Source organism: Rhinolophus ferrumequinum, chromosome 18 (assembly GCF_004115265.2).
Source record: "Rhinolophus ferrumequinum isolate MPI-CBG mRhiFer1 chromosome 18, mRhiFer1_v1.p, whole genome shotgun sequence".
NCBI lineage: Eukaryota > Metazoa > Chordata > Mammalia > Chiroptera > Rhinolophidae > Rhinolophus > Rhinolophus ferrumequinum.
The window spans coordinates 6,534,131-6,555,867 of NC_046301.1; the positions used below are offsets into that span (position 1 = coordinate 6,534,131).

At 39.6% G+C, this 21,737-nt stretch overlaps 1 protein-coding gene across 1 annotated transcript in view; it reads right to left on the reverse strand.

Moving 5' to 3' along the window:
- ANKRD50 (ankyrin repeat domain containing 50) overlaps positions 1-18,811 on the reverse strand; it is a 36,709-nt gene extending 17,898 nt beyond the window's left edge. The window contains exons 1-2 of the mRNA XM_033134830.1: positions 18,560-18,811; positions 16,194-17,132 (exon numbers count right to left, since the gene is read on the reverse strand). Of these exons, the coding sequence (XP_032990721.1) occupies positions 16,194-16,771 (578 nt within the window). The 5' untranslated portion in view covers positions 16,772-17,132; positions 18,560-18,811. The remainder of the gene's footprint in view (positions 1-16,193; positions 17,133-18,559) is intronic.
- Positions 18,812-21,737: the final 2,926 nt, after the last annotated feature.

A 21,737-nucleotide genomic window follows, 5' to 3' on the forward strand; every position in this document is an offset into this window, starting at 1 on the left:
CCTAATGAACATAGAAGCAAAAATCCTCAACAAAATATTAGCAAACCAAATCCAGCAATACATTAAAAAAATCATACACCACAATCAAGTGGGATTCATTCCCGGTATGCAAGGTTGATTCACTATCCGCAAATCAATTAATGTGATACACCATATTAACAATGAAATGTTAAAATGTTTAAAATGTTCATATTAAAAATGAAAAATAAAAATCATATGGTCATATCAACAGATGCAGAAAAAAGATTGGACAAAATTCAACATCCCTTTATGAAAAAAACTCTTAGCAAAGTGGGAATAGAGGGATCATACCTCAACATTATAAAGGCCATATATGATAAACCCACAGCTAACATCATACTCTATGGGGAAAAGCTAAAAGCATTCCCCTTAAGATCAGGAACAAGATAAAGATGCCCACTGTCACCACTTTCATTCAACATAGTACTGGAAGTTTTAGCCACAGCAATCAGACAAGAAAAAGGCATACAAATTGGAAAGGAGGAAGTAAAATTGTCATTATATGCATGATGCTACATACAGAGAACCCTAAAGATTCCACCATAGAACTATTAGAACTGATAAGTGAATTTAGTAAAGTAGCAGGGTATGAAATTAATATTCAGAAATCAGTTGCATTTGTATACACCAATAATAAACTATCAGAAGGAGAAATTAAGAAAACAATCCCATTTACAATTGCTTCAAAAACAATGAAATACTTAGGAATAAATTTCACCAAGGAAGTAAAAGACCTGTACTCAGAAAAGTATAAGACATTGAAGAGAGAAATTAAAGTAGATACAAATAAATGGAAACATATACCATGGATAGGAAGAATTAATATAGTTAAAATGTCCATACTACCTAAGGCAATACATAGATTCAGTGCAATCCCTATCAAACTACCAATGACATTTTTCACAGAACTAGAACAAATACTCCTAAAATTTATATGGAACCATAAAAGACACCGAATTGCCACGGTAAATCTTGAGAAATAAGAACAAAGGGGAGCTATCACATTACCTAACATCAAATCATACAAGGCAACAGTAATCAAAACAGTGTGGTTATTGGCATAAAAACAGACACACAGATCAGTGGAATAGAATAGAGAGCCCAGAAATACAACCATGCCTGTATGGTCATTTAATCTATGACAATGGAAGCAAGAATTTACACTGGGGTAAAGACAGTCTATTTAATAAATGGTGCTGGGAAAACTGGACAGATACATGCAAAAAAAAAAAAAAAGAAAAGAAACTGGACCACCTTTTTATGCCACATACAAGAACAAATTCAAACTGGACTTAAATATAAGACCCAAAACCATAAAACTCCTAGAAGAAAATATAGGAAGTGAATTCGCAGACATTACCCTTAGTAATATTTTTACTGATATATACCCCCCTGGGCAAGGGAAGCAAAAGAAAAAATAAACGTGTGGGACTACATCAAACTAAAAAGTTTTTTCACAGCAAAGGAAACCATCAATGAAACGAAAAGGCAGCCTACTGAATGGGAGAAGATATTTGTCAATGATACATCTGATAAGGGGTTAATAGCCAAAATTTATTTTAAAAAAACTCATACAACTCAACACCAAAAAAACAAACAACCCAATTAAAAAATGGGCAGAGGACATGAAGAGACATTTCTCTAAAGAAGACATACAGATGTCTAAATGACATGAAAAAATGCTCAACATCAGTAATCATTAGAGAAATGCAAATAAAAACCACAATGAGATACCACCTCACTCCTGTCAGAATGGCTATCATCAATAAATCAACAAACAACAAGTGCTGGCGAGGATGTGGAGAAAAGGGAACCTCCGTACACTGTTCGTGGGATTGCAGATTGGTGCAGCCACTATGGAAAATAGTATGGAAATAACTCAAAAAATTGAAAACGGAACTACCTTATGACCCAGCAGGTCCACGTCTGAGTATTTATCCAAAGGAATCCAAAACACTAATTCGAAAAAATATATACACGCCTATGTTTATTGCAGTGCTATTCACAATAGCCAAGATATGAAAACAACTGAAATGCCCATTGATAGACAATTGGATAAAGAAACTGTGGTACATTTATACAATGGAGTATTACTCGGCCATAAAAAAAGAATGAAATCTTACCATTTGCAACAACATGGATGAACCTAGAGAATATTATGCAAAGTGAAATAGACTGAAAAAGACAAATACCATATGATCTCACTTATATATGGAATGTAAAGAACAGAATAAATGAGCAAACTAAACAGAAAGACTCAGAGCTACAGAGAAGAAACTGATGGTTCCTGTTAGGTTGGTGCAAAAGTTACTGTGGTTTTTGCAGTTATTTTTAACCTTTTAAACCGCAGTTATTTTTGCACCAACCTATTAGATGGGAAGGGGGTGGGAATGGGGGAGAAGGTTGAAGGGATTAGAAAGTACAAATTAGTAGTCATGATATAGTCACGGGGATATGAAATACAGTATGAGGAATATAATCAATAATGTTGTAAAGATTATGTAGGGTGCCAGATGGGCACTGGACTTAACGGGGATCACTTCATAGACTGTGTAGATGCCTGACCACTGTGCTATACATCTGAAGCTGAAATAGAATAATATTGAATGTCAACTATACACACGAACATACAGCAATGGGATGTGGAATAGAGCATAGTGAAGATAGTGGTATTGTAGCAGCTATATACGATGTTAGAGGGGGTAGAAGACGGCGGGGGGGTTACCACTTTGTGAGGGGTGTAAATGTCTATTACATTGTTTTGTATACCTGAAACTAATTAAAAAATAAATATAAATTAAAAAGTTAAATGTACTATATGACAAGCAATCCCACTTCTAGGTGTTTACCTAAGTGAACTGAAAATGTATGGCTATGCAAAAATCTGTACATGAATGTTTACAGCAATTTTATGCATAAACCTTCAAAGCAAGAGCAATCAAAATTACTGATTCCCATCTACTTGAAAATAGTATATTAATTCAAGTTGCTTTGCTTCCAGAAGATAGTAACAAGCCAAAATTCTGAAGTACAAAATACTCAAAAATCAGACACCAAAATACAGGTCTGAAAATGAATGAACTGTTAGATACGTTAAAGCAGTTTGGCTTTCTGATGGTAGAGGATTAGTTAGCAAACTATAATGCATTTGTCTTCTAAATCAAATATATGTATAATGTAAGCTAATTTATTTTCTCTTTAGGAAACCAAGCATTTAAAATATAAAATTGGTAAATAAACACAATTCTAACATTTCCTGAGTGCTTACTACATATGAAGCACTATGCTAAGTGATCTCTATGGACTTACCTGTTTATCCCTCACAACAATCCTCTAACATAGATACCATTATTTCCATTTCACAGATTAAGCAGCTTGCAAAGTGAAGCAAGAAGTAAGTGGCAGAAGTGGGAATAGAATTTGATATGTTTCAGAGTTCTTCTTAATTATTATGCTAAACTGCTTCTGAAAATATAAAAAAGTGACATATAAGATATATTTAAACAAGAAAAGTTCTTAGCATAACCTGACTAAATCAGGCAAGTGGCTAATTTTTTAGCATTTAAGTTATCTGAAAACATTTTCATAGAAGAAACAAAATGATATATTTTAGGGTCTTCTAAGTGAATATGCTACTTTTCAAATTTTACTTTCCTGAGAGTATTAAACATTTATATTTGTTTGCTACATATTCTGTACTAAAAGTCCCTTGTCTCAAAACTGAAATTCTGGAAAATTAGTAGATGGTAGGTGTTCCTAATAATTTTGCTGAAATTATCATATGATTAATGTCATGGGTTAAATTATTTAGCTCCTGAATTCACTAAATTGGGATCTGTAGTTTATTTTTTGTGATATATCAGTGTTCCTTTTCAATATGTAAAGATTGCTCCCATGTGTTTCATTCTTTTCAGTTACGACATTATACACCATGCAGAATTATGAATGGTTATTGACACCCCAAAAATATCCTTAGAATTAAGGCTTTTCAATTTAGTATCAATTATTTTTTAATTCATTATCTTCCTAGATATTTAAGGAACTTTTATAATTAAATTATACGTAACATTAACAGATTACCCACTTTGAATTCTAGAGTCTGAAATCTCACCACTATCTGGTTGAAATTTAACATCAAAGCAACCATAAACCTAATCTCTGTTTCTATGTGTTTATTTCAGATTCCACATATGCATGAGATTAAACGATATTTGTCTTTTTTTGTCTAAATTATTTCACTTAGCATAATACCCTCTAGGTCCATATATGTCACAAATGGCAGGATTTCCTTCTTTTTGTGGGTGAGTAGTATTCCATTGTATACATATATCTCAATTTCTTTATCCATTCAACTCTCTATGGATACTTAGGTTGTTTCCCTATTTTTCTTTCCTTAGGAACAAAATTACCCATCTAATACATTAAAGTGTATGAAACGGAGTAAAGAAAAAAATCACTATCTCCAATCAGGAATCAAATATTATGTATTAATTTTTTTTTATAATCTAGTAAGTATGATTTATAATTAAATAAGGTCAGAAGTTTGGCCAAAATGGAGGTGAGAATTTCTGAACTTTTGACCAAGATGTTGTAGTACCATGCTTTCATGAACTGTCTTCCCCATTCTGAAATATTGCAGAGAAATATGGAATAAGTAAACAAAAAGAAAAATATAACCAGTCAAAATGGAAATATAACCATTTTAAAGTATAAGAAACAGAAATGAAGCATGATACTGTCACTGAGCCTAAAACCGTAATTCGTCAAAAAACCCCAGTAGGCGACAGCAGCCTGGGGAAGTAAAAGGGACTGCAAGTTCTCCGGCCTCCAGCAACAGGACTCACTGTCTCCAACTAGGGGCTGGAGCGGGGGCTCTCCCTATGAAATACTGAAAGAAAGGACAAAAAGTGCTGTAGACGATGGATTTTAAGAAGCATCAAGAAGGACACAAAGCCAGCCTCAAGGGAGACAGGAATTGAACCAAAAAAGATCATGACTCGGTGACTTAATCTACAAAATTGATAGTATCACTTTGGAGTAAGAACTGCGTATCTTAATTATTAGCCGCCATTGGAGACCACACTGAGGGTGAAGAGTGTGGAGGTAATAGTAGCAATTAGAGCAGGGAGAACAAAAAGGTACAAAAGGTGATGGGCATCCAAAAAGGCGAGTGGATAAAAAAGATAAACTCATAATGCTCACAAAGAAAGCAGCAAACTCAACAATCAGAATATGTATTCATATTCAAATGACAGTAATTTATAAAACTACCCAAAGAATTTAAAGGAAATGTATTAGTGATGTTCAGAGAAATAAAAGAAGGCATAAAATTGATTTAAAAAGAAGTTATTTAATAAGCAAAGGTAGAAATCAAATAAAACAGTACAGAACAAGAGAAATCGTCTTCATTGGGACTTCCACTGCCAGATAAAATGTAGTAGGTGGCAGCAGCCCAAAACTCCCACTGCAACAACTAGAAAAAATGGATAAATTACAAAATTTATATTTTTAAAGACATGAGAGGGCTGCTGAAGCAAGAGAACAAGATGAATTAGAATTCCAGAGGGTGGGTGTTCTTCCAAAATAAGCAAAAAAAAAAGCACCTGCTGCTTTCTTCTCAGAAGTCATTTGCTGATTTGAGAGGCACATACTGATTTTAGGTATGGACTGAGAATCAGGCTTGGCCCATCCTGGGTGGGTGGGTGTGTGTGTGTGTGTGTGTGTGTGTCCCAAACTAGAGGTTGCTTTTCCATAAGGTACATTTGCTAAATTCCAGCTGTGTTTTTAAATGTTGGGGAACTAGGCCAAGTGAGTCTAAAATCCAGCATGAAGTCTCCCATCTGTAAGTTGGAGACAAAATTCTGCTAAAGAAAGGGTGCTTGCTTCAAACACAAAAGCCATCACCTTCAAGAGATTGGTTAGAGAATTTGAAGCTACAAAGGGCAGGAAGTAAAGAGCTAAATATAAATATTTGTCGGGGAAGAAACAAATTATCAACAGTGTTTTTGGAACTGTCCATTAAAAGCTTAGAAGAACTACACCAAAGTAACAGAAATAAACCGACAGTCTTACCAAGACTACAAAGGAGCCACTGGCCCAGCTTGATCCCTGCTTGCCTCAGCTCCTCACCATCGCTGCCCAACTGAGGAAAGGAAAAACCTTCTCTGATGAAAGACATTATCTGGAACTCTGCAATTATTTACACACTGTCTGACATACAGTCAAAAATTATTAGACAGAAAAAGGGCAGGAAAAAAATCAGGTAACAACACTTCTCACTACCTCCATCCACCACTTCACCCGGGTCCAAGCACCAAGTCTCTCACCTGGATTGCTGCACTAGCCACTTCCTGGTTTCCTTGCTTCCACCTTCACCATTACAGGTCTCAACACAAGCCTTGAAAATTGTAAGTCAGGTGGTGCTACTATTTAAAAGACAATGGCTTCCAGTGTTCTCAAAGTAAAAATGAAAATGCATGTCCTTAACAGCCTCCAAGTCCACACATTGTACGGCTCCTCATTACTTCCCGACCTGACTCCTACTACTCACCCCCTTGCTCACTGTTAAAGCCACACAGGCTCCCCCTTGTTTTGCGTGGATCATACTGTCCACTTCCACTGCAGGACTGGAATGCTCGTTGGAGACTTCCTTCGGAGCACCCTAATGTCCCCTGTATAAATAGCAACCCCTCTGCCCTGACCTACCCAGCACCGCACACCTGTCCTCCTTACTCTGCGTTGATTTTCCACATAGCACTTACTGCCAGGTGATATGCTACATAGTGTCTTCCTAACTGAGTTTTTCTACCAACCACCCAACCCAACCCTCACAATGTAAGCTCAATAAACACAGATGACATCTGCCACTTTTCTTTACTGATATATCCCAGTATTAGCAATGACACCTGCTGCACTCCTTGTATCCAATGTATACGAATATTTAATAAGTCAATGAATGAGTGAATAAACCAGAGTGGGAGAGAGAACTCAGAAATAATGCGTGTATGTGTACGTGTGTGTATGTGCGTGCGTCTCTCACTGTGGTCGTATTACTAATCAATAGTGAAAGATGAGCCATTCAACTAATGGTGCTAGAACAATCAGGTAGAAAACACGTTTTTAAATATTAATACCCAAAAAGGCCAAATCATAAAGGAAATCATACAGAATATTGATGTGTTTGACTGTATTCACTTTTTACATTTCAAAACAAATTCACAAGCAAAATGACAAGTCAAAGAATCAGAGAAATTTAAAATAAGAAGATACCATTTTGCATTCATTTTACAAAACAGTAGAGCAGGTGTGTTGGTGACCTGGTAGTCATGGAAATCCAAGCACATGCTACTACTACAAGAGTATAAGCTGATAGAATTTTAAAGGGTAGTTTGGTTCTGTTTCAGAGTTGAAGATGAATATGCATACCCCGTGATCCAAAATTTCACTTCTAAGTATGCAACTTGAAATTACTCTTCATTACACCTAGAATATGACTAGAGGGTACCAAAACAGGTTCTTAGCAACACTGTTGTGAAGTTAAAATGCTGAATATATCTTAAATGAGTATCAACATAACAACAACAAATGAATTATAGCATAAAGAATGACTGTGTACTGTATAGTAAAGAGAATCACGTAGATCCACAAATAACATGGATAAACATAAAAAAAAATGTTAACTCAGAAAATGTTGCAGGATAGCGCTAGCCATATAGTAATACCATTCATACAGAGCGGTGGTTTTCAAAGTGTGTTCCGGGGATCCCTGGGAGTGTCCAACACTCTGGACCCTTTCAGGGTCACAATAAAACTAAGAGGTTATTTGTCTTTTTCACTCTTCTTTTCTCTCAAGATTATAGTGTAGTTTTCCAGGGCTGCATGCAGAAGCAGATGCCATAATCCATCTGTCTTTTATTAAGGCTAATATTAAAAAGGTTTGCAGAAAATGTAAAACAATGCCACTTTTAAGTGTTTCATTGTTGTTGTTTTGGACAATATAGTTACTCTTTCATTAAAATTTTATTTATGCTAACATATAATAGATTTATTAAATATATTAATACATATTTTTTAAATTTATCAGTTTGAATTTCAAGTAAGCAAATATTGATAGATACAACTCACATAAACAAAAGTTCTTTGAGGTCCTAAATAATTTTTTTAAAAGTGCAAATAAGACTTAGAATAAAAAAGTTTGAGAACCCCAGATAGGGAATTAAAAAATGTACAAAACTGGAGCACATCACAATTATGTGTGGTAAACATACGTGTCTCCCTATGTAGTCAAACGGCATACACCAAACAACATAGATATAAATTCATAGGAGGGGTCACCTATGGGATGTGAGTAGGTCAGAATTAGGAAGGAATACCTAGGGGCTTCCAATGTGGATTCTTCTTCTTTAAAACAAAACAGAAAAGCCAGATTTAAAGCAAATGTGGCAAAATGAGTAGGTACGTGTGCGATTGTTTTCCTACTTTATTTCCTTTCCTGTATAACTGAAACACTTTGGGGGTAGGACAGATCTAATCTATCATATCCTCCACAAATTTTCTTTTCTGCAACCATCTCTTCCCCTTTGGTGCCATTGGTTTTTCCATTTCAAATCCTGTGAAGTCCATGGGTTTGCAAACTGCTTCTGTCTCCAAAGTAGCAATTTAACAAACATATTAAAGGAGATTTAAGCTACAAAAGTATTTTCTCGTTTGGAAGTGAATATGAATTTTAACTAATAAAACACAAATTGTCAATCTGACAAATTATGTTTTAAATTAAAATACAATCATAGATTAATTCAAGAAATAGTTACTGAGTCTCTACTATACTCGAAGCCCTAGAGATACAAAGCACTGTGCTCAGTTCAGTAAGCAGGCAGGAAGGCAAAAACAAATGCAAAACATGATTCCAGGTCATGAAAGACACTGAAAATTAAGAAATAAAGAAAACAAAATGAGATGATGTGATTTAAGAAAATGACCGGGTGGGGAGACTTCTGAAGACTCAGTGGAGTCTGAGGAGGTGACAGTAAAGCTGCTACACCTAAGTGATACTAGAGCCAAGTAGCCATACAAAAACCTGCTGGCCAGAACTTGACCTATTTCAGAATATAATAAGGGCAGTGAAGGTGGAGAGCAGTGACAAGGATGAAAGCAGTACAAGCTGAGATCAAAGGCTAGGCAGGTGCGTGCGGGACAACGCAAGCTTCGATTTTAGGCAAAGGTAGTGGGAAGCCATGGGCAGGTTCCAAGCTTGGGAACTAACATGAGCTGGTACCTCAGCTGCTTTGGGACGAGGCACAACGGTCCTGACAAGACCAGGGAGACGGCCACTGGAGGAGTCTAGGCACGAAGTACCGGGAGTAGTGGCAATGGAGATGGAGAAAAGTGGAGGTACAGCAGCTGATGGATTGAGTGGAAGGGATGAGTGGATCTGAGGAATCAATGCGGGTTCCTAGAGTTTTGATGAACATTAATGATTTTCTATTTGAAATATCATTTCCTTAGTTTTTGTATTATTAGCTATTTCCCTGAAACCCATTGTCTTAAAATAATCCTTGATGCTTTCTCCTGTGTCTGTGTTTGTTGACCTGCTCTAGCCTTGGCGTCACGCTGCTGCAGGTTGGGTCTGGTCTGCTGCCCTTGTCTGTCCTCCTCCTTGGACCAACAAGCTACAGAACAAACACGTCCTTCTCAGGGTGATGGCAGACACAGAGATGACAAAGCCCGACCTTTCATGGGCATTTTACGCCTCTGTTTGGATCACGTCTGCTAGCATCCCACTGGCCAAAGCAAATCACGTGGCTGAGCCAAAACCAGAAGGCAGAGCAATAGAAGGACCAGCAATATCAGATGGCAGAGACCAAGGATGTCGGGAGAGATGAAGAACAAAAGCAAGTACTTCAACCCACCAGCTTCGATGTATTCAAATCATGAGTCATAACTGTAAAAGGTCACCGGTTTCTGGAAAGCTCCGAATCGTTTTTCAAGATAACCACAGGTAAGACATACTTAGTTTTCTTAATTAATACTTACTTTTATTAAGCAATTACATGAACATGTTCAAATTCTATTTTATTACCAAAGACTGTATTTAGCTGTACGTGTGTATAGTAGGAAAAAAATTAACATTATGGAGAATTTCTGAGATAGGATAATATGAAAGAGAGAAATTGGTGTGAAACTTAAGAATTATACACGGTATGATCAAAGACATCACAAGGTCAACTAGAGATACCTAACGATAGGCCACCAATCAGAACGCACTTCAAACAGAGTTTTAAGGGCAGAAAAATAAGTACTTACTTTACTTCGTAAAATAAAATCATTTTACTGCATAGAAACCATTTTACTTCATAAAAGCAAACCTTGCTTCTATTGTGTTTAGTTCTTTTTCTGGAGTTTCTCCTGCTCTTTCATGTGGGACACATTTCTTTGTTTCCTTATTGTGGCTGCTGCCCTGTACTTGTTTCTGTGTTATTAGGTAGATCTGCTATGTCTCCTAGTCTTGGCAGGGTGGCCTTAGGTAGTGGATGCCCTGTGGAGCCCTGGCAGTTTTCTCTAGCCACCTGTTCCAGGTGCTCCAGGACTGTCCCTTGTGTCCGTTTTATGTGCGCTCCTTTTATAGTTGAGCCTTGACTGCTACTGGCATGTCAGTAGGTGGGACTGACCATCAGGCTGAGTGGCTGTGGGGTTTGGCCACATCCACAGCTTATAGGCTGCTGTGCAGGGGCTTACCCCACTGAGTGGGATTTGCCCCAGTGGGCTCTGGTGCTTATTGAGACTGCCCTCTGTGTATGCTGCTTGAGGGGCTAATTGGGCAGTCTTCTGCTGTGGTCTGAAGCCAACCTCCAGGCATATTGGTTCTGGGGTCTCTTGGGAGGGGCTCCAGTGCCAGCCCAGGTCACCCACTGCCTGTGACCAGCTGGGGACTACGTAGTAGGAGCTACAAAGCAATCTGCAGTTGTTCGCTGCCTGTGCTAAACCTAGAGGCATGCTGTGAACCGAGGATGTCTGCCACCAGTACGAGGCCTGGGGTAGCTCTGCAAAAAGCCAGGACACCCTGAGTCCTGCTGCCACATGTCAGCTCCCTTAAGGCTCAGCCACTGACAAAGCCTCATGTGGTATGCAAGTGGGGTGAGGCAGGGTCTCAGGGAATCACTAGAGTGGGAAGAGTTGTGGTCACCAGGTCAATGTAGATTCTGCTTTGGTGCCAGTGCTGAGCCTGGATTGACTCAGCAAAAGTCTCAGAGCACACGGAAGCCAGTCTTTGCCTGCCTGGGGCCCATGGACTCGGATAGTTTTTCCGGAAAGAGTGTAAGGCGCGTGAGGCTGGCTGCTCATGGATGAAGTGTCTTTGGCATTGGGGGAGTTGGGTGGAACCGGGTCCCAGTGAGTCAGCATGGTGGAACAAATGGAGATTCAGATTTAGCCCTAAATGTAGGGGGAGGGCTCAACATATTAAAAATGGTAGCCGCCTGCCAGCTGCATGGGAAAAAGACCCCTTACAAGGAAAATGGTGACTGTCCTCGAGGCCCCCGCCAGAGGCCACACACCTCGTTGTTCCCTGTATGCCTCTGATGGCCCCCTCACCCCGAGACACCGTTCCTCTGCCCAAGGTGAGTGCCTGTGAGTGAGTCTGTGTGCCAACCGTTTAAAGAGGACGTCTGGGTTTCTCGCTGCTTCTCGTCCCGCCGGGATGGTTGGAACCTCCACTGTTTTTCACAGCCAGATGTTGTGGGGGATCCTCTTCCTGGCACCGCCTGCAGTACAGCTGGGGCCCTTTGCTCCTCTGGGGGGAACCTGTGTAGTCAAGGTATCCCTCCAAAATTTTATCTGCCACACGGAGGTTTCGGACCAGCCCGTTTCGTGTTTCTGCCTCTGTCCCTGCCCGTCTCAACATGGCTTCTTCTTTACATCCTTAGTTGTAAAACTTCTGTTCAGCCAGACTTCAGATGGTTTTCCAGGTTTCTTGTTCTATAATTTAGTTGTAATTTTAATGTGTTCATGGAAGGAAGCATGTATAGTGTTTATCTACTCTGCCATCTTGGTCTCCCTATTAGACCTCCTAAAGACACTTTCACAAGATCTTTAATCTGACAACATTTAATGGATAGTAAGTTATCTTAAATAGTATGTTATACAAGACAGATTAACGGAAAGGGAATATTTTGCCTTGAAAATACCCCATAACTGAGGGTTAGAAGGAAGCACCATTCCCTGACCCCTTCTGTTTCTCGTCCCTTTGTTGAGTTTGCCAAAAAGATGTGGGAGTCAGCTGAGACAGAAGATAGGCATCTGGCCACTTAAAACTATCTGGACCAATGCCATATTCATACATGCTAAGAAGCAGACAGCAGGTTAATAAATTAATAATCACTACACCAGTTTGGTCTGCATTTAAAACTGACCTAAATGATATAACATTTCAATTTCCTTTCTTATGCAAGAGCTTCAGCTGTCCTTCAGTTAGATGCAAAAATATTCTAGACAGATAAGTAGCATTATTCAGTTATTCAAATGTAATCATTAAGCACTTACTATATGAAAAGTGCTGTTCAAGGCACAATGATTAATACAAAAAATTAATCAAGAATCATGTCATGAAGAAACATATTTTTAAGGGCAGAAAAATCAGTATTTACTTAATAAGTATTTACCTAATAGCAGAGATAACAGGAGATATATGCATCACTACAAAAGAAGCAAAAAATCTAAAGAGATACAAGTGAAGAACTATAAATGTTCAAGGAGAAGGAGCTAAATAGAAGATACGACCATTCAGATTCCTATTTAACATAATAATCAAATGTCAGAGTTTGGACATTCACTTTCCAAACCTAACGAGCCACTGTTACCTTTCACCATTAATACAACTTTTTGTTAAATTCTAAAAGTTTAGAATCTTTCATCCTTAATTCTTCATCAAAATTTTATTCCATTTACACTTAATTTGTGGTGCCCCAGAAGATGTTTAATGAACTATCAACATTAAATAGAACAGAATCTTTTTACTCAACATGGGGAAAACTGACATCATATATAGAAAACTCACACCTGGTCTTGCAGATTGTTAAACAGAAATAAAAGTTAGGAATGATATCTACCAGGAACACAAGTGTGTATTTCCCAGTTCCACATGCAAAGGTTTCAAGAGCCATGATAGTAAGGTTCAGAAAGAAGTTTGGGGTGGAATGAAATAATCATCTTTAGTTGTGCTTCTCAACCAGTCACAAGACCCAAAACAACTCCCCTCCCTCATCCCCTAGCTTAAGTGCCTTGATCCTTCTGTTATTATTATCTACTTGATCTCTGTCTCCCTCAAAATATTAGTTCTTTGAAAACAATCATCTTCTGCTCATGGTCCACCTGTTAAATCACATCTGTCCTGCCTGAAAAATTACAGTCTGATTAAAATTCTCAAAGGGACATATTTAACAAGCTGGTCACTAATAGAACCAACAATAAAACTCAACTATCTGTCCAAACTTAGAGATCTAGATCATCTAATGCCACAGGCTGCAAAAACATTTCTTTTTAATTTTAAATTGTGTTCAGGTTTATATATGACCATGGTTATATTACAGCTTCATAGTCACAGAGGAAGTGTATATCTAACGAATTATCAGAAACAATTGATCCAATATCAAAATCATCTAATTTTTTAATGATTAATTACTTTAATGATAAAGAAAAAAAGTGACCCAGGCTTTTGAAATATTCTGTAGGCGATTAAGTAAGAACACCACAAAGGTCCAAGCAGAAAGACAGTTTTCTCTACAAAGTTTAGATTGGGAATACAGAGTGATTAGCTCTTCTGTCAATCAGAAAATAAGTATCAGTGTGGTTTTTACACACAGCTCAAGTTGCGTATTTCCTTTCAATGAGTTAATAACTAAAATTCACACAGGAAAAATATAATAAGAGAACCATCTGAGTAAAAGGATCTTTTTCAGAAAAATCTATGATACTATAGAGAAAGATCTACTCAGGACCAGAATACATCAAAAATATACAGTTATCAGACGTGATTTTAAATATTTAAAAATATTTGAAATTTACATATGAATTCTAATAAAATAAATTATAATATTACATAATTTCGTTAGACTAAGTTTAACTAGTTAGACTAAGCTCTTTGTAACTAATTTTCTAAAGGGTCAATACTTCCAAATCCCTTCTGAAATGACTTAAAAGAAATGAAAATTGAACTCTTCAACTAGTGATAGTATATTCAGAAAAAGCAGAAAGTCAAGAGGAAGAGTTGTTGATGCAGAGAGACTTGAAATCTCTTTAAAAAGTCAAGTTTTATATTAAAGACTGCATGACTGATTTCATACACAGCGATTCCATGTTGAACACTGTCTTTCAAACCTGACATCTCATGTTTGTGCCACTGGTATTGCCTAGCAGATTTCCTCACCGATGTAGGAATGATACAATCATTTTAACCCAGATTTTGATGGCTAACAACAGCAAAAGACAATAATATAGATTTGCCCTGAGTTTTATTGGGTGACACTTACACATGAAAACATCTGCAAGACTCTCACACCTCTCAAAGACATATCCCTTTGGCTGACTTTAATAAACCCCTCCCATGTTTGAATTCTATACCACTATTCATAATGATCATTCCAGACCACCACTCATCACATATATGGGTCATATGAAAAGCACACTCAAACCACAACTGTGACACCACATCCCCACTCCACCACCCCAGCCTTCCAAGAACTTCTAAAGTACGCTTCTTCCCTTCAAGTCCTCCAAAGAATTTCAATGATTACAAACCTGTATACGTACACATGTATTTCAAATCCCAGCTCTGCCACTTACTAGCATGTAACCTTGGACAAGTTACTTAGGCTGTCTGTGCCTCAATTTCCTCATCTATAAAATGGGACTAATAACAGTACCTCCTTCAAAGGATTGTTATGTAGATTAAATGATTTAATATAGGTAAAGAACTCAGAACAGTGACTGACACAAAGTACTTGCTAATATTAATATTTTCAATATCACATCAAAGTTCATACCATTGTATATGAGGACAATGGTTCATACCATTGTATATGAGGACATCATAAGAACAAACAACTCTTCATAGCAATTCAAATCCTGTTAAATGATTCCTAGAAACACTCATAGAGACAGATACACACACACACACACACACAAACACACAAACACATACACACATACACATACACACACCTTCAGTGCAGATTACACCTGCATCTTTAGGAAACAAACTCCTGCCAGCTAAGAAGTACTTATTGTATAGAGGGAAAAAGTATATGGCAGGCTGATTAATTAAAGCAGCAGTTAGAGGCCAGCAGAAAATAACAGTTTGCCTCTTCCTCTTACAATGGGCAGAGGGGTGATATGCAAAAAATTATTTTCAAGGAATCATGCTTTTTGTTTTAATACATTTTGAATCTGGAACCACTCTGAAAAGCAACTTAATCACTTCTTAGACCAATCCATTTACCATGGAAAAATGCTTAATGGAGGTTAGGAAAATCTTTTTTTGTATCACCCATTAAAAGTATTAAAATGATGCCCAATTTTCATTATTTTATAAATATCCTATATTTCAAAACATCACTCAAATTTTCATTTATTTGATAGGGGAATAAATCCCAAAACACATTAGCAGATTTTCCTTACATTTTCAATGGCCAGTGGTCTCTTTCAAAGAGAACTTATCTAAAGAAATTATAATAGTAAAAACAAAAAAGATAGTAGATTTTATGCTGAGAGTTCCTCTCATTTCGGAACCATGTATAGTTCGCCCTTTCTGAAAATGCAGCTCAGTTTCCAGAGAGCTAATGTTCCTCTCTACCATAAGAACAAATATCCCTTACCGATTATAGGTAATATTAGAAAAGTATGTAATTAATTGGCATAAATTTGAAAAATAATTTGTTTTTGCTGTGCTTCAAGTTGTTATTAAAGAAGTAAAAGACATACTTTTAACCCATATCCTGTACACTACAAAGCTTAAATTTTGTTCCTTCAGTATTCAAATAAACAGGTTCACTCACAACCACAGATTATCGCCAACTTTACAGCAGTAGTATATACAGGTAACCCACAAAGTTGAAAAACAAAACTAAAAAAAACGTAATCTTTTGCATGGAAACTGGAACACCATACATTCTTATCGTTACCTTTTAAACGCTTCAGCTGGGTTCCTCTCACATTCCCCAGGCTGTAAGAGGCTTTGGATTGCTGGATCCCTTAGCTTGTCCTCATATCCTTGGAGTAGTCCACTGTGGCATATCTGGGCAACGAGACCTCTGATAAACCCTCCAACACACAAAGTATCAGAGTCCTGGGCTTTGCAGAAATGAAAGGCCAGAGCCTGGCGATGTAAACCTCTCTGCAAGCTTGTAGGTGAACTTGGCCACAAGAGCTCTGTACACAGGGCTGTCTTGCCACTGCCAGGCCCTCCTACCAACAACACACCCCAGGCAGCTCCTTTACCAGAGACAACACTAGCATTATTCCCAGAGTTCATTAAAAGGGGTGGTGTGCTGACAGCACTATTGCAGCAGTTAGTTTTCTCCTGGAGGCAATGCTGAAGCTTGTGGAAAACCCACTCCCTACAGTAAAACTGCTTCCCCTGCAGTAAACTTGTTTGAGCCATTTTGCAGACTTTCTCTTCCCAAGGATTAGTCATGATAGGCTTGTTATCTTCAACATTTGCTAGAATCCGGGATACATCAACACAGGTCTTTACATCCATTAGGACGTAACTTGCATTTGAATGACAGAGTAACTAGTTATAGTAAAATTCAACAGCCGCAGAGTCCCTTTGTCAGTAGAATGTGCATGACTTTATTTGACTCTTTATTCTTGATGATCAGCAGAGAATGTATTATTAGTTTAATTGTTGAACTGGTAGAAAATTGCCTGGTACCAAAGCTCAGTAATACTTTTCCTGTATCTTGATGGGTCACATAACTCCATGGTTACAACCCGAGTTTATGTGATTGTTGATGTTTCAAGTATGCAGATGAGATAATACATCTGGAAAACTAAAAAGAAAGCCCAGTTTTTCAATTTGTACAAAATGCTTCTCCAGATTCCAAGTGTTGATTCAGTATCTGAAAATCAGATGCAGAAAAGGTGTCCATTATTCTAAATGCCATCAAAGAGATTACATTTATACAGTAGGTAGGTTGAAGGTCAGCCACTCAAACTACTAGACCCTGCCAGTTTCAGGCATACTGGCAACTGCCAGGGAGGGAACTGTTTCAGGTGGCAGAAATGACAGACCACTGTCAACACTTCTTAATTCAAAGCATTCATACAATGCATTTTTCAGAAGCTAGATTCTTAATGAACCTGTTCACAGGTTTTTCTTTGCAAGATGTCCCGGTAATCAACAATTTTCCCAAGTAACTAAAATCGAACAAAAATACCTTAGTGCAAAATACCGTAGGTTAAAAGCTTACTCATCAAAGGATACAATATACCAGTTAATCTCAAAAATCCATATACTTCATCTTTGGCACTTTCAAAAAGTTGGACAATTACCCCAAAATCATGATTACATTTTCCTTTCTGTGTTTTCCTCCTCTATAGTTATACTTCCCAAACAGCTACGTTTTAATCAAGTTACCCTAGATTTTAACATCCTAACTGTTGAAGGGGTGAAAAGACTAGGTGCACATACAGTGACATCCTTGAGTCAAGCCAAACAGGTCTTTCCACTAGCTTGGGAGGTAGAATAGCGTCAGCTAAGGGAGCTCTAATTCACTCGCACAGTCCAGCCAGTCAAGACCGTGTTTCCTCAACTGGCCACACTTCTTTGTTGACAGTTCGCAAAACCTAGGGGATGTTTACCAGGGGGAGAGACTGGATGGCAATGGGTTAAAACCAAAAGAGGGGAAGGGGAATGATCTCGACGAATGATAACTCCAATCACAAGTACCACGCGAATCCTGTCTTGCTCTACTCAGAAGATAAAGGTGAGGAGTGCAATCTACTACTGTGGACTGAGAAAAGGCTGCCGGGGAGAATTCCTTCCGAGGCAGAAAAGGGATAAGGAGTCCAGTGCTTCAGCGCTGGAGGGTGTTTGCCTCAGTTCCGGCCTCTGGTTTCAGCTGATAGACAAAAGGAACTCCGGGATTCCCAGCCACAGAACCACCTCCGTTTGTGCAGCCCCAAGGAGCCACAGGGGGGCCACCTCGGAGAGGCCACGGACGGAGGTGCAGCCTCCACACCGAGGTCTTCCCCAGCAGAGGCTGCGAACCCCTCGACACCCCGCCCCGCCCCGAGACTGGGGTGTGTCTTCGGAAGGGGGAGGGGTGCCCGACGTCCTTGCCAATCCCTGCTGAGGGGTCGCCTCCGGATCAGTGTCCGGCTCTGCGCCCCCAGCCCACGCGCCTCATCCGCCCCCGCCCGGGCCTCGGCGGAGCAAGCTGAGAAGTGGGGTCTGGGCTCCGAGCCTGGGAAGGGTTTGTGCGTGGGTCAGGTCCGCGCAACGGCCGCAGCCCCCGAGCTTCCACCACCGCCGCCCCTCGGTTACCTCAGCCCCAATCGCCGCGGTGGCTGCCGCGGACTCACAGCCTCAGACACTTGCTTCACTGGGACGCCACCGTCGCCAGCGCTGCGGGGACTCCAGTTGCAGTCGCCTCCTCCTCCCGGCCTAGGGCGCGATCCCAGCTCCAGATCCTCCGCTGGGCTCCTGGCAACTGCCAGTTCCAGCTGCCCCAGCAGCCTGGGTCGTGCTCCTCCCAACCCCCACGGGCCAACTGCCGCCGCCGCCGCCGCCGCCTGGGCAGTGACTGTCTCAGGCAGCCTGGGACCAGCCGGCTCCGCCCCGCCCCACTCCGCAGCCCCGCCCCACTCGCGGCCCCGCCCGCTTACCCAGGCCCCGCCCCCGCCAGGACGGCGGGCTTTCTTTGCTGCCGGCTCCGCCCCCTTCCCGGCCCTCCCCCACGGCGCGGGCAGGCAGCGCCCGTGCCTGGGCGTGTGCCCTTGCTTGGGACCCGCTGCTCGCTCTGCGGGGAGACCTTTCTGCAGGCGGCCTTGGGGCCCCTCCTTTCTCCGGGTGGGGGGGTAGGAGGGGGCGGAGGCTGCGTTCTCGCGTCCCCGAGCTCACGCGAGTGGCTGCTCCCACCCACCCCGTCACCGCTCGGCCCTGAGCCTTCCTTTGTCTTCCAGGCCGAAAAGACTCGCTGGCTTTTGGGGCCATATCCGCTCGTAGGAGGGCAGCTTGGCAGAGAGAGTTACCCCTTGCCTCTCTCTTAACCCCTTTGACCCAAAGGGCCACTCCACACCCGTCCTTCTCAGTCGCCTGGGTCCCCTTTTAATCCATTAAATTCCGGTAATGCTTTTACTTTCTCAGCCTGGGACTAAGAGAAGCAAGGAAAGGACTGGGAAGAATGTTGTAAAAATAAAAATAGAAGGGGTATAGGGTGAGGTTCCCACCTGCCTCATAAAAAGGACAGAGACTCCACCAGATGGAGGTTGAAAGCAGTCCTGACTGGGGTCTCTGACCCCTGCCCTTCTGGACAGTTTGATGACCTGCAGGGGGCACAATGGGGGGAAAAGTCCTTGGTGGAGGTCAGAATGTAAAGTCAGATGAACTGCCCTGAAGGGTCTGACCACAGGCAATTACTGTTGAATTAGGCCAATTGTTTGCACTCATTTATTTATCTCATTCCTGGATTATTTAGATTTCAAATTTCTGCTCAGAAAGTAAATGTACTGTCAACTGATAGAGTAGAAAATGGACTATCTTTGTTATTTATGCTAAAACCGTGAGTTCTCCATTAATCTGAATGTATTTCCCAAATAGTAAGCCAATTTCCCATCTAGTTTTAGGAATTTCCAAGTATAGCTATCACACTTCACTAGAAAAATAGATAACCAAGTAGATTGTGCATGAGCTGACTTTTCCATTCTTTTATTCCCATCCTGTCCATGGCATTTGAGGCTTGTTGATTTTAATATTTAACTTTCACTTTAATTCATTTACTGTGAATTCTGAGGTTCTTTTCTAAACCACGAGCAAAACGGGCAGCAGGGCATAAATTCTCCAGAATTAGGGAGATGAAAAGTGATTTTTAAAAAAACTAGTTTCAATTTACATTTGCTTACGCCATTTTAATTACTACATAGTTTATTTATAAAGCAAGCTTGCATGCAGCTTTATAGTCATTGAATCCTTCAGTTTCATAGTTGTAAAATTATGTGTTTAGAGAAAAATTTAAAATAAGAAATATGCCATTATATTGTTTCTGTTAAGTTATTTGCTAATATGTTAATTAAAATAATTTCTGCCCAATAGAGAGAAAAGTTACAGAAACTTTTGGTTTAGTGGGTCTATTTTTTTATGATAATTAACCATCATGGAATGCTGTTTTAAATAACGTCAGTATAACTAAGCTGTAATTAATCTTCAGACTCATTTAGAATTTTTCTTTTTTGCTTTAAAGTTTCATTTCATGTTTCTTTTCTATGGGTTTTTGTTTTCTTTAATTCCTTGTCTGTAAGGTGGAATTATCATTGAAACATTAGGAGGTTCATGCTTTAGGAAAGTATGGTTTTGGTCAGAGTCACCACATATAACTTCATAGGCTGTGTTACTGTACAACTGCAAGTGACAACATTCAAATGGACTGTGATGCACTTCACAGAGACTAGAGAGCATCAAAGTAGTGGGTGCAGTTCATGTTTGAGCACCTGTAACAAAACCCACTTCCAATGGTTTGACACATTGGGGCTTGTTTCTCTTGTGTAATAAACAGCCTAGATGTCATGGCTTATGTAGGAGCGCTACAGGGCCATTAGGCATTTCCCTGCTGACTTTCCCTTCTACCATGCTATGTCGCCTCATGGAAGGGTGACCAACGTGTTCCAGTTTTAAAGCTGAAAGTCACATATCTAAGAAACCTCCTCAGTCCTCAGTAAACCAGGACAGTTGGTCACCCTACATGGTCTCCAGATGGCGTTCTACCTCCAGCTTCTCACTCATGTATCTCCTGTCCTTTGCTTATCTTAGAGACAGGAAGAAGATGAGGGAAGAAGTAGAGAATAAAGGGTGAGTGGCACCTACATTAGGAAATTGAAACTTTTCAAGTAATTCTCAGCACACATGTAGTTGACCAGAACTACACAAAGTAAGCTGGAAAATGGATTGCAGTAGCCAGGCACACTGCTGCCCCCAAAAACTCAGGGTTCTATTGATAGAAAAAATGAAGTTCATTAGGAAGACAGCAGTATCCGCATAATTTTGTGACTTTCTCTTACAAATGTTCAGCATCTCTGGGGCAGGAATGGAGAAAGCAGACAAGGAGGGCAAACTAGGGCTGGTGATTGTCAAAGAGAGTATCACAAAGCTAAGGAAAGGCGTTATGGTGAGATGTGCATAGGACTATTGAAATGGCTCATCAGGCAATGTATTCTGGGGAAGAAATTCAATAAAGCTAAGAAGAGTGTCACCTACTAAGAAAAAAGATAGATGGACGAGACATTTAGAATAAAATACCAAGATTCCTCTTAAATCCCAAAGGAAATACCTATATGAGAAAGACAATTCTTTTTTATGTTAACGGCATCAGATTATTTGCCTTCAATTTAGTATTCACCAAGTAGTTCTGTTTTGTTTAACATTCTGAACTTTACGGAATAAATTTTATTTAAATGTGTCTTAAAATTATAATATTTCTGTTGCACTGATAGTAAATCAATAAAGACAT